The 17,509-nt window shown below is 26.7% G+C and overlaps 2 protein-coding genes across 5 annotated transcripts; one reads left to right on the forward strand and one right to left on the reverse strand.

Moving 5' to 3' along the window:
- Nucleotides 1-2,390: 2,390 nt before the first annotated feature.
- Nucleotides 2,391-8,241, forward strand: LOC107485471 (probable fructokinase-7). Of its 3 annotated transcripts, none has more exons than XM_052261096.1 (7): nt 2,391-2,644; nt 3,052-3,317; nt 3,483-3,695; nt 3,871-4,068; nt 5,868-6,008; nt 6,847-6,963; nt 7,602-8,241. In XM_052261096.1, the coding sequence occupies exons 1-7, from the start codon at nt 2,542-2,544 to the stop codon at nt 7,728-7,730; spliced, it is 1,167 nt and encodes a 388-aa protein (XP_052117056.1). In that variant the 5' UTR covers nt 2,391-2,541; the 3' UTR covers nt 7,731-8,241. The 3 variants fall into 3 exon arrangements, with proteins under 3 accessions (XP_052117056.1, XP_052117057.1, XP_020996502.1); XM_021140843.2 differs by having other exon boundaries at nt 2,544-2,644; nt 3,037-3,317; XM_052261097.1 differs by lacking the exon at nt 5,868-6,008.
- Nucleotides 8,242-8,989: 748 nt separating this feature from the next.
- LOC107485538 (MADS-box protein SOC1) lies at nt 8,990-17,087 on the reverse strand. Of its 2 annotated transcripts, none has more exons than XM_016106072.3 (9): nt 16,707-17,087; nt 16,338-16,439; nt 15,860-16,055; nt 11,614-11,695; nt 10,793-10,854; nt 10,573-10,672; nt 10,276-10,317; nt 9,574-9,615; nt 8,990-9,374 (listed from the first exon to the last, which is right to left on the reverse strand). In XM_016106072.3, the coding sequence occupies exons 3-9, from the start codon at nt 16,039-16,041 to the stop codon at nt 9,246-9,248; spliced, it is 639 nt and encodes a 212-aa protein (XP_015961558.1). In that variant the 5' UTR covers nt 16,042-16,055; nt 16,338-16,439; nt 16,707-17,087; the 3' UTR covers nt 8,990-9,245. The 2 variants fall into 2 exon arrangements, with proteins under 2 accessions (XP_015961558.1, XP_015961559.1); XM_016106073.3 differs by lacking the exon at nt 16,707-17,087 and adding an exon at nt 16,521-16,641.
- Nucleotides 17,088-17,509: the final 422 nt, after the last annotated feature.

The following is a 17,509-nucleotide window of genomic DNA, read 5'->3' on the forward strand; positions in this document are numbered from 1 at the left end:
AATCTAGGTAACAAAATGAAAAGAAATACCTTAAAGAAAGTTTTAATCGCTAATGCTTGTGGGGGCATAATCTGCAAGCAATTTTTGGAAACAAAATTACAAAGAAATCAGAACAAGCATGAAACGAAATAGAAAAAGAAACATGCTGTAAAAAAAAATAAAATTAAAAATAAAAAGTTATAGAAACAATCATTTTACTCTGAATTTTTGTTTCAATTTATATATCTAACTATCTATCATAAAGGTGACATATATGATATTCATTATTTCAGTATACCAGAGATGATTTCAATTTATGATCTTCTATGATTAAAACAAAGTAACGGCATGTGGAGAGAGAGAGACAGACAGACATAGAAAAGTAGAGGAGGAGGTTCAGCGTCAGAGTCGTCAGAAGAAGGTGGTGTCGGTGGTGGCGACGGGAGTGCCGGTGGTTGCCACGGAGACCTTGCTTCTTCCCCATTTCTTTTCTTTTTCTTGATCACTAACTTTTTGGTACACAGTTTCTTGCACTTCACGCAAATCAATCAAGTACGATTCTTGAAGAAACCATGCAACTAACACTGCTCTGCTACGTAACAATATGAGAAGCTGGTTTTTCTTTTAAAGAGAAATTTGGAAAAGCAAAATCTTAGACAATAAAACTTTGCACCTTGTCAAAACTTATATCAGTTAGTTGACGAACTAACTAATAACTAACTAACTCTCTTCTTAACCGTCAGCTTGCATTCTTTTGTTATAAAAAAAATTCTCGCTGCACACACTATACTCTATCTAGCTAATTACTTCAATTCTCATCGTATTTTTATTTTATTTTATTGGGGGAGAGAGGAACTTTAATTTTAGATAGAAAAAATAATAATTTGATGGAAAAAGTTAATTAAGAAAATAAGTAAGGAAAGGGGAGGAGAGGGGCAGGGTTATAAAACCGAAATCGAACTGCTCAATTCGACAAAAAAAATTGTGAGAGAAAGAATTTGACTCTAAACCAGTCTAATTTAGGTTTAAGAACATTACGGCTCGAGACAAACAAAACCGAACCTAAACCGGTACAAAAAATGTATGCATCCACGGTAGGTTGGCGATGAATGTGATCCACTCTACACTATTTTCGCCGCTTGTTATTTTTTATGTGGGAGAGAGAGAAGTGTATAACAAGAAGGTGTGAACAGAAATGTGTTTTACATTGGTATGGGATGTACAAATCGGATGCACCGATTTGTTTGTTTTATTTTTTTTTTCAAATAAACAATCACAAATCGGACGGTCCGATTTGTGAATTTGAAAAAAAAAATTTTAATGTTAAAATCGGACCGTCCGATTTTTATTTTAAAAAATAAAAAAATAAAAAATACAAAACGGACCCTCCGATTTATAGTTAATTTTTTTCTCCAAACAAATCGGACCCTCCGATTTGTAATTTATTTTTCTCTTCAAACAAATCGGACCGTCCGATTTGAATAAAACACCATATAAAAAAAACACCCAATCTTCCAATAATAATGTATTACACGTACATTTAAACAATATAAAAAAAAATTAGCCTATTTTCGCAAGTTATCATTCTTTTTCCACATTGGCCTTATAAAGGCTTTTTCTCCATCATCTAATTCTAATGAGCTATATGTGAGTCTAAAGAAACAAGGAGATTTTGGAATTATTACAAGGAGATAATTTAATCTGAGTGTATCTAGGCACGAGGAATGGTAATTAGACTAAGTTACTTTTTTTTAAATCACTTTTTACGTTAATTAATATACATATTCTATTTTTTTTTAACTAAAGATAGGGAGATTCGAGTTCACAATTTCTTAAATAAATAAGAAAAGATTATGCTATTTGAGTTATAATTTTTTAGCTAATATACATATTCTATAGTTTATACTATCTTTAATTAAATTATTTTATATTTATTTAATTTAATCTTACTTTGATATTTATTCTTTTTTAAATTAATCATATTTTTTAAAGTATATATAATTGTTAAAATGAATTTTAAATAATTTAAATATTTACAAATTAAAAAAATAAAAATATTTTTTATAAAATTAAGTCAATTACTGTTAAGAGAAACCTAATTGAAAAAAAAAATTAATACATGAACCTAATTAAAAGAAAAAAATATAGAGATATAATAAAAAATTTCACAAAACTATAAAGATTAACAGATAATTAAACCTTAAAATAATTGTCCAGCTTATAGAGTGAAAAAGAAATAAGAAATAAAATAAAATAAATAAAGTAGTGCACGTTGGCCAAAACATTCGGAATGATTAGTTAGGACTTAGGATTGCATGTGTAATGTGTTGGATTCTGGGAAAAAAGGAACAACATTGGGGTATTAATAGGAAAAGTAAGTGATAAAATTCCATTGAAATCGGAGGAAAGGTTAAAAAAATAGTAAAAGGAAACAAAAACAATGCTATGCGTGATGCACACCCTCCCTTATTTGCCAATGATGGATCCTTCAGAAAAGTTTGATGTCGATGGTGAATTGGTAGTAACTCTCCAAAGAGGAGGGTTGCTGATTTCAAGAAGAAGATGAAGCCTCCTGCTCCAGGGACAGGCTGTTGCTTCCCTCCTATCTTTGGCAAGTCGCGCAGTCGCTCCGGAAGCTTCCGTCTTGTTTCTAATTCCTCTCTTGGTATGAAAATATTTTTATGCGAAAATAATAGTTCAGATATTAATTTGGTTTTAATTTAATTATGCCTCAAGAAATGTTAAGATATGCAACTTGAATGTTGATTATGAGCAATTTCTTTTTTGGGCATTAAAAGAATCTTGTTTTGATTATTAAATTAAGAAATACATGAAATTAGTGGTGGGGTTTATGTTATTCATCTATTATTGGTTCCGATCAGCTTTTGTGTTATTTAAGTTGTTAGCATTAGAAATTATTTTAATTAAATTCTGCTAACCGATACCATCAATTTGAGTTTGTCAAGTGGTTAGCTCACTTGTCGAGCTTTTAGTTTTGGTTAGAAATTAACAATGAAAAAAGGTTATCTGTGAAGAGGAGTAATAAAAAATGTTAAGATTATTATTGAGCAGAGTCGTCATCAAGTAGAAGTAGTAGTGGAAGAGAGAGGTCATCATCATGGTCACGTGGGAGAAGAGATAGTAGCCGCCATCAGCAGCAGCATCAAAAAGCACCAATGGTTGTGTGCTTTGGAGAAATGATGGTAAATTTGGTGCCAACAGAGAGTGGAGTGTCCCTTGCTGATGCTGTTGAATATAAGAAATCCCCTGCTGGTTCTACTGCTAATGTCGCTATTGCAATTTCCAGACTTGGTGCTTCTTCTGCTTTCATTGGCAAGGTGACTTCACAAATTCATTACTCACTCAAATTTACATAATGACATTACTTTCTTGTTGCTAGCTTTCTTTCTAATTTTGATAATTGGTTGCAACCAACAAAACTTGAGAATTTCTATCTCAGTCCATATCACCTGTCTAATAAATAATAATATTTGCAATGTCAGGTCGGAAATGACGAATTTGGGTATATGCTAAGTGATATTCTGATGCAAAATGGTGTTGACAATTCTGGGCTTCTGTTTGATGAATATGCAAGGACAATGCTGGCATTTTATGCACTCAAGAGTGATGGTGAGCCTCAGTTCTTGTTTTATAGACACCCAAGTGCTGATATGCTTATTCGACCTGAAGAACTTGATGTCAGGCTTATTAAGAAGGTAATTAATTAATGAACTCACTTTGTTTATTTTGATCAACATACATGTACAATGCTATTTGATGAACTTTATTATGATGAGTGCTTACATCAAATAGTATAGACAGCAAATTTCATCATATATGAGATGAACCAAACTTATGAATTTATGAAATATTTATTGCATAATGATGCAGGCAACAATATTTCATTACAGTTCATTTAGCTTAGTGATGGAGCCTTCAAAGTCATCACACCTTGCAGCAATGAATTTGGCTAAAATGTGTGGCTGTCTCCTTTCTTATGCCCCAAATTTGACATTGCCAATATGGCCTTCTGCACACGCAGCTAGAGAAGGCATCTTGAATATTTGGAACTTCGCTGACATTATTAAGGTAAATAATATGTTTATGTGCTTAATTATAACTAACAAGTAAATTAATTAAGATAAACTTATATCTTCCAACATAATTTTTATATAGACATCGATCACACCACTAGAAATAGATTTGTTACTGTTGGATTTTGCAACCAAATCCGAAGGTGAAATTCGATAATAATTATTGTATTTCTAATATTATTTTTTCAGGTATTAGTGTGGTAAATGTTATGTTATCTCTTGATATTTTTAACTACCTTGATAATTTTTTAACTATAATTCTATACTTATAGTCAAAGAAAAATGACATAGCAATATTACTAATTGGAAATGTTAGTTTGATAACTTATTATTTCTCTATTTAAATCTAAAATTTAATTTTATGTTAATTTTACTTTTGTCTTGTAATCTTCTTAAAATGTAACACATATATACACAGATAATTACACATCTGGCTCTGTGGGAAAAATATTAAAATATTCTTTCAATGTTAATTTTTGACGTACCTCACATTGTTTTTTTCTTCTGGATGAGAAATTTAATGTCAAAAATGATATTCAAGTATAATTTTACTTTATTTAATTTATTTGGGATTTAACTTTCCACTGTTCTAACCTATGTAACTCTCATAAAAAGAGAATAATTTCAGCACAATAAAACACACAAAGTCATCCCAGTCGGAAACAAAGACAAAAGCACAAAAAGAATATAATTCTTTTAATTCGGATAAATTAAAGTTGGCGGGGTGTTAAGGTGGGACCCACAGAATTTTCCCTATGTGGGGCTGGGTAGCACAAATGTGGATTTTTTATTTAAATTAAATAAATATATAAATTACATAAATACATAAAATATGAAGTAATTATGTAAATAATCATACACATTTTGAATGTTGAAGTCCAAATTAAACATATTGTACGTATTTTGAATAAGATTTAAACGTATTTGGAATATTAAGAATTTCTTCTAAATTAAATAAATATATAATTTAAAAGAGAATCTTAGTATATCTATTTAATTTTAAAAAAAAGTTTTAGTATTCTAAATACGTTTAAATTAAAAAAAATTATTCGAAATACGTGCAATATACTTAACTTGGACTTCAGCATCCGAAATATATGGCTATATATTTACATAATTATTTCATATTTTATGTATTTTTGTAATTTATATATTTATTTAATTTAAATAAAAAATTTCCAATTTTCTCTACATCATTTTCTTTGGAATGCTTATAATTGATGGATTATTACAAGGGTTTTTTCATATGTATTTTAAAGGATATTTTAAGAATATTCTAAAAGATATTTGATTAAACATTATTTTAATGTATTTTGTCAAAAATTAAGAAATTTATTATTAAACTTTAAACATTTAAATATTTGAGCATAGTTCCTCCAATAAGTTTTTCTGTTAAATTTTACCTTTATATTAAATATTGATACATTTTATTGTGCCATTCAGCTAGCTACATCACCAGCACCAGGACAATAATCAAAATAAAATACTTTACATTTTATACGAATTAAAAAAATGATGAAATAAAAAAAATAGCATGTTTTTCTAGACAATAACAACGAAAGAGCATATCTTTCTAATAAGATTACAATCTTGCAACTATAATAAATATTATTTTAGTATTAGTATTTTTTAATAATTAAACATGCATTATTTTTATTTCGTTATTTAAAAAATAATTTAAATATATAATTAATTGATAACAATGATATTTTTATATAAATATTAAAAATATTTAGTATATAAATAATATTTTTCATAAGATTAACGTGGTTTTTTTATTTTTGGCGAGGACAGCTAAATTTGGAAGAAGTTCGGTTCTTGAGTGAAGGTGATGACCCTTATGATGACCAAGTTATTATGAACAAACTCTTCCACCCTCATCTCAAGCTTCTGCTTGTCACTGAAGGACCACGTGGCTGTAGATACTACACTCGGGTAATTAATCACACCAATAAATAGATAATCAAAATTTATGTGGCTAACAAAATTATTATTTGTAATAGAGCATGTAGGCCAGCAACATTTGTGATTGGTAGCTATTAATTAATCATTAATGATGATTTGATGACGTGAGATTGGTGTAAAATTTCATCCAATGACTCACATTTTTTTACTGATTACATGCTGGCCAAAATACAATAAAATTATTGGCTTCCTAAATTTTTCCTTTGTGAAAAATCAAAAGTCCATATTTTTTTTTCAAAAAAATATTATCAACCAGAAATTCATTTTTACCGAAAGAAATAACCAAATAACTAACTAGTTAAATTTTTGTCTAATTACGTCTTCTAGATGAATCCAATCAATTTAGGTTTTTAAAGATACGACAATGTTACATAATTAATAAAATTTATTATTTTTAATTAGTATTTTAAATTTTAAATACCAAATTTTAATATTTTAAAATTTAAATCCCCGTCTTAATAGTATATAAATAAGATATTAACTAATACTAATAAAAATTATTAGCCTCTAATATTTTTCTAAAAATATTATATATATAAAATTAGTTATCAATTCAATTATTGCATCCACACAAAATTTGCTACTAATTTGACATCTTTTGATTTTTATTATACTAATGTAGATAAATTTCATTATTCTACTTTTGATGCTTCAATTCATTACATATATTTATGCAAATGAACATTGCCATTCTTGATTCTTGAAAAATAGTCGAAAATACTTTTGAATTAGTCGTTCAAAGGCATTTCAAAATTAAGGGTCAAATTGTTGATGTTCAAATTAAATGTAAGTGTGCATGAACATGCAGGACTATAAAGGTTGGGTTCGTGGATTTGAAGTGGAAGTAGTTGACACAGATGGTGCAGATGATGCTTTTCTAGCTGGATTATTGAGCATTCTTTCTGCACGCAAATATATTTATAAGGTCAACATTTACTTTTCCACATCTATTTAACCTTAAATTTCAAATAATGTTATGTCTATTTTAACATGTGAATTATTCGCCAACGAACTATAACTCAAATGATATAATCTCTCCATATTCAATTAAAAAATTGTGAGTTTGAGCCTTCCTATCTTTAATAAAAACAAAAAACATGTGAATTATTCCTTCTTTAATTAAACATAATATTTTTGTAAATTCCTTATCTGTACAACTTATAAGCTTTTTAAAATTTGTATGTTTGAAATATTTTTAATATAAAAAACGTTAAAATTAACAGAATATTTTTTTCAAAATATATATCATCAAAATTCTAGTTAGTTTTTTAATTATGAATACTTTCAATTTGCAAATAAATATTCAGTTAATTCTAAGATTTTTTTACACTATGAAAAACTTAATTATAAAATTAAAATCAGTATATGAGAAATATTTTTTAAATATAATTAATAATGTATTTTGAGTTGATAGATTACCTATTTATTAGAGTTTATACCATATTGACATAACAATACTCATTCCAATTATATAACTTATTCATTATCAAATTGAAGGCATATAATGTGAGTTGAATAATAATGTTGAATTAATCCTCTGCTATACAAAATTATTTGTTACAGGATGAGAGAAAGTTGAGGGAAGCTCTTGCATTTGCAAATGCAAGTGCTGCTGTCACAATGACAAGGAGAGAGGCCATACCTTCACTCCCAACAAAAGATGCTGTCATTAGACTTCTGCTCCCATTTTAATTTATGAGCATAGAAATTAAAGAAGAACTTGTATTAATTATTATCATTTTTATCAAACTATACTATGTGCAGCCCAAAATCATCAAAGATTCAATTCTTGCCACCAAACTAAGACTTGTTCTAAAAAAATTATGGATATAACATGCATGTTCTTCTAAACTTTTTCCGGCAAAGTAAGAACATGAGTATTAAATTTTTAGTAGTTTAGAGGGAAGCAATAAAATTTTCTCTTCCTTTCTCACTAGTCAGCCACATCTTGATTTGAACTTGCGGCTTTGCCTATTTATTTTTTTATAGATATTCAAGAAAACATTTTTTTCTTCTAGTATTATTGTTTTTCAAGAGGGTGGCTACTGGCTATCCCCCATTTAAGAATAGATACATGTCACAATATAAATGGAATTGTTAATCTAATTTTAGTATTAATTATTAAAATAAATATATTTTACCCAGTACATAGATATTTTACTTTTTATCACTAGATCTATTATCATTAATTAGAATATATACAGTTATATACTCTCACATTTTTATTTTTTTCTATTTTTTTAACATATCATAAAGTTACCTATTTCAAAAATTTAAATTAATAGGTAAAAACATAATAATTATATATTTAATACTCTTGTATAACTATAGTTATCCAATATAAAATAATAACCTACCATAACAAGGGAGAGTTAAATACTTGAATGTAATGTAGATTTAGGTTTAATTTGATAAAATTTTTACTTTAAAAGTAATTTATGAAAGTTAGTTTTTAAAAGTTAGTTTTTTAAAAATGTAACATTTATGTTTGGTAAATTAAATTAAAAATAACTTTTAATAAACACTAGCAACAACAACTACGTTTGGTAAAATAACTTTTAAATTTTAAAAATACTATAAAAGACATAAATTTAAAAGTTAAATTTAAAAATTACTTAATATACGAAGTTATATTAGACTTTTAAAATTTGAAAAGCGCAAGCCCACTTTAAAAAGCTCCACCTTAGTTGTTTTCAAAAGTACTGCGATCTTTTAAAAGTGCAAGCACAGATGCATGATCTTTTTTATTTACCCAAACACAAAATGAGGAACTTCTGCTTTTAAAAAACACAAACACCTCTTTAAAAAATTTTACCAAACCAAACTTGAATTTAAATAAATTAAGTGCCTACAAAAATTAAACAAAGTTTAGCTTATTAATAAAATTAATTACAAGTGGGCAAACACATCATATGAAATTTCTGGTAATAATAAAATAAAAGGCTAAAGAATCAGGAAAATAAAGCCTTTATTAAACTCTAAGCATAAAACTACTGTTAGTACTGCTGAGTACCTAAACATATTTTTAAGTTTCTGACTGAATTAACCTATTTGAATGCCAGTATTATTATTGATCTCTATAGGAATACTGATAACATATCTGATATGAGATTACTCGTGCATAAAACAAGATAATAGGACTTCCTCTTGTTTATACATTTGCATAGGCCATATTGATGATGGATGGAAGGTTAATTTTTTTTTATCTCAACTAGACCTATGTAGTCCAATGAATAATTCAGTCTCCACATCTGAACTTGGACTACTACTTTCTGGGTAGGGTTGTTCATTTTCTTTTTGATCCTTTAGAATTGCCTGTGGTGCTTGGATGCCATACTGCACATGCATATCAATTTTAGATAGAAAAAGTTCAATTTTTCTTGGAATATTAAAACTTATACACAATAGAAGTTATAAATTCAATTATAATTATTTTTTTCATTTTACTAATTTTTTAATTTAAAATAAAATTCTATAGCAAATATATGCAAAATAAACAATGACTTGATATAGAAGTAACTATAGGTAATTTTACCTGTTCTGAAAGCTTGATATTTTCAGCAATTAGAGCTTTTTCCTGAGTTATGTAAGACAAACATACGCAATCCAATAAAGATCCGGCTAATATCCATAAAGATTAAAAAGGGACAAAGAAAACTGTGACAAAATTCAAATATTTTCTTTTGTATATCTAAGTTTAGAAATCATAACTAAAACCTTTTAGCATTTTTTGTTCTAACATATATCATGTACTCATAATAATGGGTAGAAGTAAATACCAAATACAATCTTAACGAATAAAATAATTCTTATTACACACTATACAATTATGTGAACTTGATGAATAAATGGACTTTGTTTTGAGATTAAGTGATATTAAATAATTATTTTTTTCATACCTATATTATACCTAAGTTAAATTTTCAAAAATTTTGTATGTAACAACTATAATGGAAGACAATGTAATTTTTTAAAATAATTATAAAAAATAAAATAAAATTAAAGAAAGGAATGAGAATAAAGTAAACCATCTTTGATGATGAAATACATGTATACCATTTTAATTTGGGTCTTAAGTCTCTTGAAGAAAAGTATGTGAAATTTGGAAAATAGAAATTAAGTGCTACCAATTTCGTTTGGAAGTTCAGTTTTTTATCACATTAATGTATTACAAAATCCGACTATATATGAATGGATTTAAGTTCAATAACCTAGCAAATACATATAAATTTATTACCTTTTCCTTTAGTTGCTCAATTTGTTCCTTGTAAACCTGAGTCTGAAAAATTTTGAAAAATTTTGGTTAGTATTTGAATTATCTAAAAAGGACTTTCAATTTCTAATGCAAAAGTCTCATGTATAGATAGATGAACCAATCAGTATTATCATGTAATACAAATAATGTTATTTATCTACATTACAATATCTAATTGGATATATCAAGGTAACAAGAATTTTAAGCTAACTGTATATAGAAATTAAATTAAATTAAAATACTTAATCATCAATAATATTTTTTATGTATTTTGAGCACCTTTCTAGCTCTAACACTGGTTACACTCTTTTCCAATTGTTGTTCTATTTGTTGTAACTCTTCTAAGGTACATGATCCCAAACCTTCTCCCACCAATTTTCTGAAAGAAAAAGAAAAATATAAAAACATCGTATTCTTTAGCTATGATGAATATAAATTAGCATGAAATGCAAAGGTCCAAAGTTAAAAGATTGAATAGAGATAATTTAAGATCTTAAACCGTTTTGAAGCTTCAAGAATCTCAATCTTCTTCATCAAACTTGCCGTTTCTTGCTTCAAATGCTGTTGTACACACATAAAGTAAACAGTAATTCCATTTAATAATATGGAACTCAATTAACCAATTATCACTAATATTTATATCATGAGATAGTTAGTTATTCATTATAATTATAAACAGAAACAAAAAAATATCATCCATAGACTATGTGACACTAATTAATTTCCATACATTATAAATAAAGATGATTTTTTTGGAGAATAGTCTGTGATAGAATGAGATGAAATAATAATATAAAAGATTAGATTAATAATATGAATTAATAAACACAACTTAATTATAGATTAAATAATTTCTAAGAAGATTTAATAAGTATTTATCTCTATTAAGTAAGATATTGATTACAAGGTAAGACATATAATTAGTAGAGTAATAAATAATGTGTATTTAAGTAAATATCTATAGCATTGTATTTATTATCAAATTGTATATTATGTACGACTGTCTCACTATGGTAAGTGCTCAACTACTCATATTTGCAGCTAGTTTGTAGTTCTGATTTCTGTCTCAAAAATATATTATCAACAATTTAAGGTTGTTTACCTGTATTAAGAAATAAAATAAAGATAAAAATAAGATAAATACAAATTATACAAACCAAAATTTTTCTTGATAATTAATGAAAAAGAAAAGGTAAATACAAAATTAGGGTTCTACATATAACCGTGATTTATATAATAGGATGCAAGGAAATAATGAAGAGTACTTTTGACCAGTATCATAATTGTCTTCCTTGTATAATAATAATAATAATAATAAACCTGCGTATTTTGTTCATCTGATCTAGGTGTTGTTTGAGCATTCCGTGTATGTCTGCGATAGCGTTCAATTGTCTCTTGCATGCTGTATTGTTAAACAATAACAACTAAATAAACAATCATAAAGAAAGATATTTGGAAGTATTACTTTCAAAAAGTACTCAATGTTATTCTAGAGATTAACTCTGTTTAAATGCACAAATGATAAGATTTTCAAAAAGTACTCAATGTTACTCTAGAGATTAACTCCGTTTAAATGCACAAACGATAAGATTTTCAAAAAGTACTCAATGTTACTCTAGAGATTAGCTCCGTTTAAATGCATAAATGATAAGATTAACAGATCCACATAAGATTGTAGGAAGCTATTATTATTAATCTATTGTTTAAAATCTTTTTGTATTTTTTCTAATATAATATAATTACTTTTATACTTATGAGTATAATTTTCCCAGTCTCTTTAATATTCTATTCAGCCTTAAAAGATAGCTTACATACCCTTGCTTCTAAGATGAGACTAAAGCAATTGTATATATACAAATGAGGTTGAATCATATCTATTTTGTCACTGTATTTTTCTTTTGAATATTATTTATTTATTTATTTATTTATTTATATAAGGTTTACTATATGACATTTCTTATTTTTCAACAAAAACAATTCGCTTCTAATAATTTTAGTTTCGTTTTCTCTTAATCATGTTAGAAAGGTGAGATTTTATTAACTAAATTCTTTCGACTAAACTATTATTTTTATTCACATAAGTTTAAAATCCTGATAAATATATTTATAGATGAGCAAAATTAGTTTTATATTTATGAAAATGAGTAAATTACTATTTATATTTATGAATTTTTAAAATATTAATAAATTTATCCATGAATAAAATTAATGTTTATGTAAGTTTGTCATATAGAGTCTATTTTCTGTAAATATAAAACTAATTTCATTCATTTATGGTTAGATACATCAGTATTTTAACTTTCATAGAAGAAATAGTAGTTTATTCTTCTTTCTTTGTTTACCATGCTTCCTTGTATGTAAAAGAGTCAGATTGTGACTGCATGAGTTTTATGATCTCAACTACTAAACACATTTAAGTGTAAAATTTGCAAGAATCGACATCTACGGATGCATGACTCAAAATCTCAAATAACAAACCCAAGATACTTGTCAAAGTATTTCACTTCTTGAATAACATAATTTAAGTTAACTACCAAGTTCTTGTCACTTGAGTAAACTTATTTGATTCCATATGAACTAATTAACTAAGTTTGAACAAAAGTTGTGAATCATTTACTCTATATTCTAGAATTAAACTCAAGCCTAATTGTCACCAAATCTGCATAGCAATGTAGACATAATAAACTTTTTATTTATATCAACAAAAAATCTCATTTTCTTAATAGTAATAATCATAATAATAAAAATATATCTCCTAAAAGTAATGTGTATATATATTGCAAAATTTGAAAACGTTTATTAATCTCTGATACATGACAAAATTTTGAAGAAAGTTTTATCATTATATCACTTCTCTCAAACATTTAGCTGATAGAAAAAGGATAATATGAATAGTTATATCTTTAAGAAATGAAAAAAATAATATAAGACAAATAAAAAGAGAAAAAGAAAGCCTATGCAAAAATAAGCAAATCCTAAAAAGACTCTTATTAGAGATATATAACCATTCGCGTTGTCTTGTCAGCTTAAGCTTTCGAGAGAAATGATATCATGTAATGGTATTAGAGTTTTATGTTAAAAAATCTAAAGTTTGATCATCTTTGGTAAATTCTAAAAGAAAAAAAAAAGCAAAAAAAATAAAAAAATTTATGTAGAATTCAAGTAAATTCAAAAAAAGTTCTTATTTAAAAAAGTATAGAGATATAAACATTCATATTATTTTCTTCTATTAACTGACTTTTGAAAGAAGTGATTTAATAGTAACATTCAACAATAAGCACATATATTTGATTCATAAAAGGTAGCAAACTTTAAGGAAAAAAAAACAAGTCATGGTCTTCACTGTATACATCGTACTTTACCATTTTTTTTTCCTCCAAATACTGTCATATGCATCAATTCTAGAGAACATAACCTTTAATCTGTACCAACTTGATCCACAACATTTCTCAAAAAAGAAAGGAATAAAAAGAAAGCACATGCATCTCTAGACAGATAAGGTTTTCAAATTATGTTCTTGGTTATATTAATCACACCCATGTACTGATTGGAAAATTTTTTAATGTAAGGACATCCATTATATATGATACAAAAGTACTAATAATAGTATTATTAATAATAAATATTAATTGCATTGTACTAACATCTTGGGACAAGGTTTATGTGCATCTTAGTTGTATTGAAAACTGTGGCACATCACTGAAAAATTGCACACTATTTCATGGAACATCACAAGCTCCCTACAGAAAGAACATGATATCCATATTTTTAATTTTCTTTTGGCAGATTGTATCACTTGAACAAGTTTACTCACTTTGTTTAGACATAAATAGAATCTTGTACATATTTCTTGAACCGAGAAATAATAATATATTTATTGGTCAAAACATATGGTAGGTAGGAACAAGGCATTTTGATAACAAGAAATGCCTCATTTAATAGATATTTAGCACAAAAATAAAATAAAATAAAAACTCCTCTCTTCTATATATGCACTTTAAATTCATTACTTAATTACTACTATAAGATAAACATAATAACCTTTGATAATAAGATAACTAGTACATTCAAAATAAATACACAAAAAATAAATCATCCTATTAAGAATCTTTAGTTTCCTGTTTTAAATATGTCTAATATTTTTGTGATGAGATGTTTATTATTATTATTATTATTATTATTATTATTATTATTATTATTATTATTATTATTATTATTATTATTATTATTAATTTAGAAATAACATGGTTATTAATTATGTCATGGATGGGTTTATGATATATTGTGTCTCTCTCATGAACTATAGATGTCAGTATGATTAGTACATATGATATGATATGATTCAACAACATTGACCAATGCCTCATTGCTTTCTCTTAGCTTTGCCATTTACTTATGGAAACAAGTACAATTCCTTTCAGAGAATTTTTCCCCTTTTCTAATGTTAGGTAGAGAAAGTGGGGGTATTATACTATTGGATAGCTTTGAAGTATTTTGCTATATCAGTATTTCAGTAAATTTTGACTGATAATTTTAATTATACTAATTATATATATTTTTTATAATTAAAATTAACGATTAAAAGTTATTAAAATACCCGTATATTGATACACTTAAAAATTTTTCAATACACTTAGCTTATTATTACACTGTCTATATTATAATTTAAAGAGCTGCCGCTAAAATCTAAAAAGAAAGTATAAGTAACTAACTTTAGTTAGTCAAATTTTAGGGTTTAGATTTATAATTTAGAATTTAAGATTAAAATTTAAAATAATTTTAAAAAAATTAGCTGATACTAACTAAAAACATTGATTTTCTAACATTACTGAAATCTAAAACACTCACTTTACAGGCACTTGCTTAGTCGATCAATAAAATGCAACAATTCATAATAAGTTTTAAGCAAAATGACACTACTCAAATCCAAATTAAAAGCCAAGGGCATATATATGCATGTGCCTAATAAATATGATATATAATCATGTATCAGAATTTAAGTAATTTCCCTTATTTCACAGTGACATAGTTATTTCATTTTACTACTGTACATGTTCTCAAACATAATGTAACACTAGTCAACAATTATTCAAAGGTTTCCTTGAATAATATAGAACCATAAATGTAAACAAACAGTAGAGGAATTTTCAATCTAAACTCAACAACTCCGCTGTTGTAGCCTTCAAAAATAATGAAAGAAAAAGCACAACATCAAATAGAACTCATAACTTGTTCAATACTTCAATATCCGTGGTACTATTGATAGGATAACATACATACTATTCTTCGTCTACTCATTTAAAATTTTATCACCTTACTAACTTAAGATAGAATGTATATAAGTACAACCTACACTTAGTGAAAAGATATATGTCAATTTCTATATATATATAATTATATATTGAACATGTTATACATAGTGATGAAAGCCTACTATATACACAACACACAACAAGCACATATACTTAATCACATAAATATATACATACTATGAAGAAGAGTAACATATGCAACAACAAAAACACATAGAAAATGAAATAAAATTAAGGCAAGAATAAGTATATACCTGGAGCTAGAAAATTCATAAAGCTTGCCTCTTGGAGAGAAGATGATGAGAGCAACTTCAGCATCACAAAGAACAGAAAGCTCAAAGGCCTTCTTAAGCAAACCGTTACGCCTCTTTGAGAATGTTACTTGCCTGCTTGTTGCATTCTCTATGCGCCTCATCTGAGTCTTTCCTCTTACCATCTTCCTTCTTATCACTTCAATTCAATTCAATCCTTCTCTCAGTATATTTCAATACAAAAATATTATTTGTACCCAAAATCAACCACAAGTATATTTATATATAAATATATGTATTGGTTTTGCATTTTAAGTTTTTAACATATATTTTATTCTAGTGATTAATTTTGGTAACTGATGTTAGTGTGTACCAAATATAATTGATTTTAATAATATATAAAATTCACAAATGCTAATTAAGTTCTGTTGAATTAGAACATGCATCATCAGAGAAAGAGTAGTAGGAGTTAATTACTCACCAAGTTGAAAATAGAAATCAGCCCTCTTTTTTTCTTTTCTTTCCCAGCAAATATTAAAACTTGAAACTTGTAAAGTAAAGTAGCTTGAAGAAGATCTAAAGCCTGTTTCACATGAAAAATTATCACTAACAGATTCATTAAAATCAATATAATCACTCAACAGTTTTTTGAAAGAGTTCAGACCTCAGATATGTAGATTTGTACGAAGAAGAACACAATTCTTAGCACAGTAGTAAAAATAGTGTTCCACAAAGAAGGATCTAAACACCAAGAAACACAAACACCCAAAAGATAAGTATTTTTTTTTCTTTTTTCTTTTTTCTTTTTCTTCCCTTTCTTATCCTAACCTAATGATAGGTTGATTCTTACCAGCTAGAAAAAAACAACCTCAGGAAATAATCCAAGAAGCAGAGTAGTAGCTCAAATAAGCCAAGAAGTGATGAAGTTTTTTTTTTTTCTTTTTTTCTTCTGTGTTTGTGTAAAAGAAAAGGGGAGGGTGGGAGTGATATTTTGTTACACCAAATTGGCAAAATCCCAGAAATCCTTTTGACCACTACTAATGAAGATAAAAAGAATAAAGCCTTGTTATGATGAAAAAAAAGAGATTGGAGAATAAATAAAAGAAAGGAAAAAAGAGAAGAAAGGGAAGCACCCAAAAGAGAGCAACAAAAACTGAAGAGAGAAGAGAGAGAGGGTATGTAGGGAGAGAGGGACCAAAGTTTCCTTATTGATCCAACTGTTCCCATGTAAGGTTCTAACAGCCCCACCATTTTAAGAAACAAATGATTTTCTTTTGGGATAATAGAGAAATTGAAACCTCATCTTTTTCTTGTTTTGGTAAAAACCAAGTCTATTGCTTACCCGAATAAAGAAATCTTTCTTTGTTAAATTGGGTATATATACAATGTATTGAATTCAATGAATGAGAAATATGTAGAAAATATTATTTTAAATTACAGATAAAACAAAATGATACTAGTAAAATCATCATTTTCACAAAAGTATTTCATCTTTTATCTTTTAGAGGATTTTATTTTTCTTTGTGACAATTAATCTTCTAAAGAAATATAGTGTGCTAATTTATATTTTATTATTAGTTTGAAGAAAATTTTGATTATATATTTTATTTTTTATTATAATAATAAGTATATAATGCATATTAAAATTATATT

This window comes from Arachis duranensis, chromosome 4 (assembly GCF_000817695.3).
Source record: "Arachis duranensis cultivar V14167 chromosome 4, aradu.V14167.gnm2.J7QH, whole genome shotgun sequence".
Classification (NCBI taxonomy): Eukaryota; Viridiplantae; Streptophyta; class Magnoliopsida; order Fabales; family Fabaceae; genus Arachis; species Arachis duranensis.

What these genes read in the sequence shown, in the direction of transcription:
- LOC107485471 (XM_052261096.1), top strand. Translation starts at nt 2,542, where the DNA reads ATGAAGCCTCCTGCTCCAGGGACAGGCTGTTGCTTCCCTCCTATCTTT. An exon ending in GCTGTAGATACTACACTCGG is followed by an intron (nt 6,009 to 6,846) that starts GTAATTAATCAC and finishes ATGAACATGCAG; the next exon opens with GACTATAAAGGTTGGGTTCG. An exon ending in CACGCAAATATATTTATAAG is followed by an intron (nt 6,964 to 7,601) that starts GTCAACATTTAC and finishes TATTTGTTACAG; the next exon opens with GATGAGAGAAAGTTGAGGGA.
- LOC107485538 (XM_016106072.3), bottom strand. Translation starts at nt 16,041, where the DNA reads ATGGTAAGAGGAAAGACTCAGATGAGGCGCATAGAGAATGCAACAAGC. An exon ending in CAGATGAACAAAATACGCAG is followed by an intron (nt 10,855 to 11,613) that starts GTTTATTATTAT and finishes TGTGTACAACAG; the next exon opens with CATTTGAAGCAAGAAACGGC. An exon ending in ATTCTTGAAGCTTCAAAACG is followed by an intron (nt 10,673 to 10,792) that starts GTTTAAGATCTT and finishes TTTTTCTTTCAG; the next exon opens with AAAATTGGTGGGAGAAGGTT.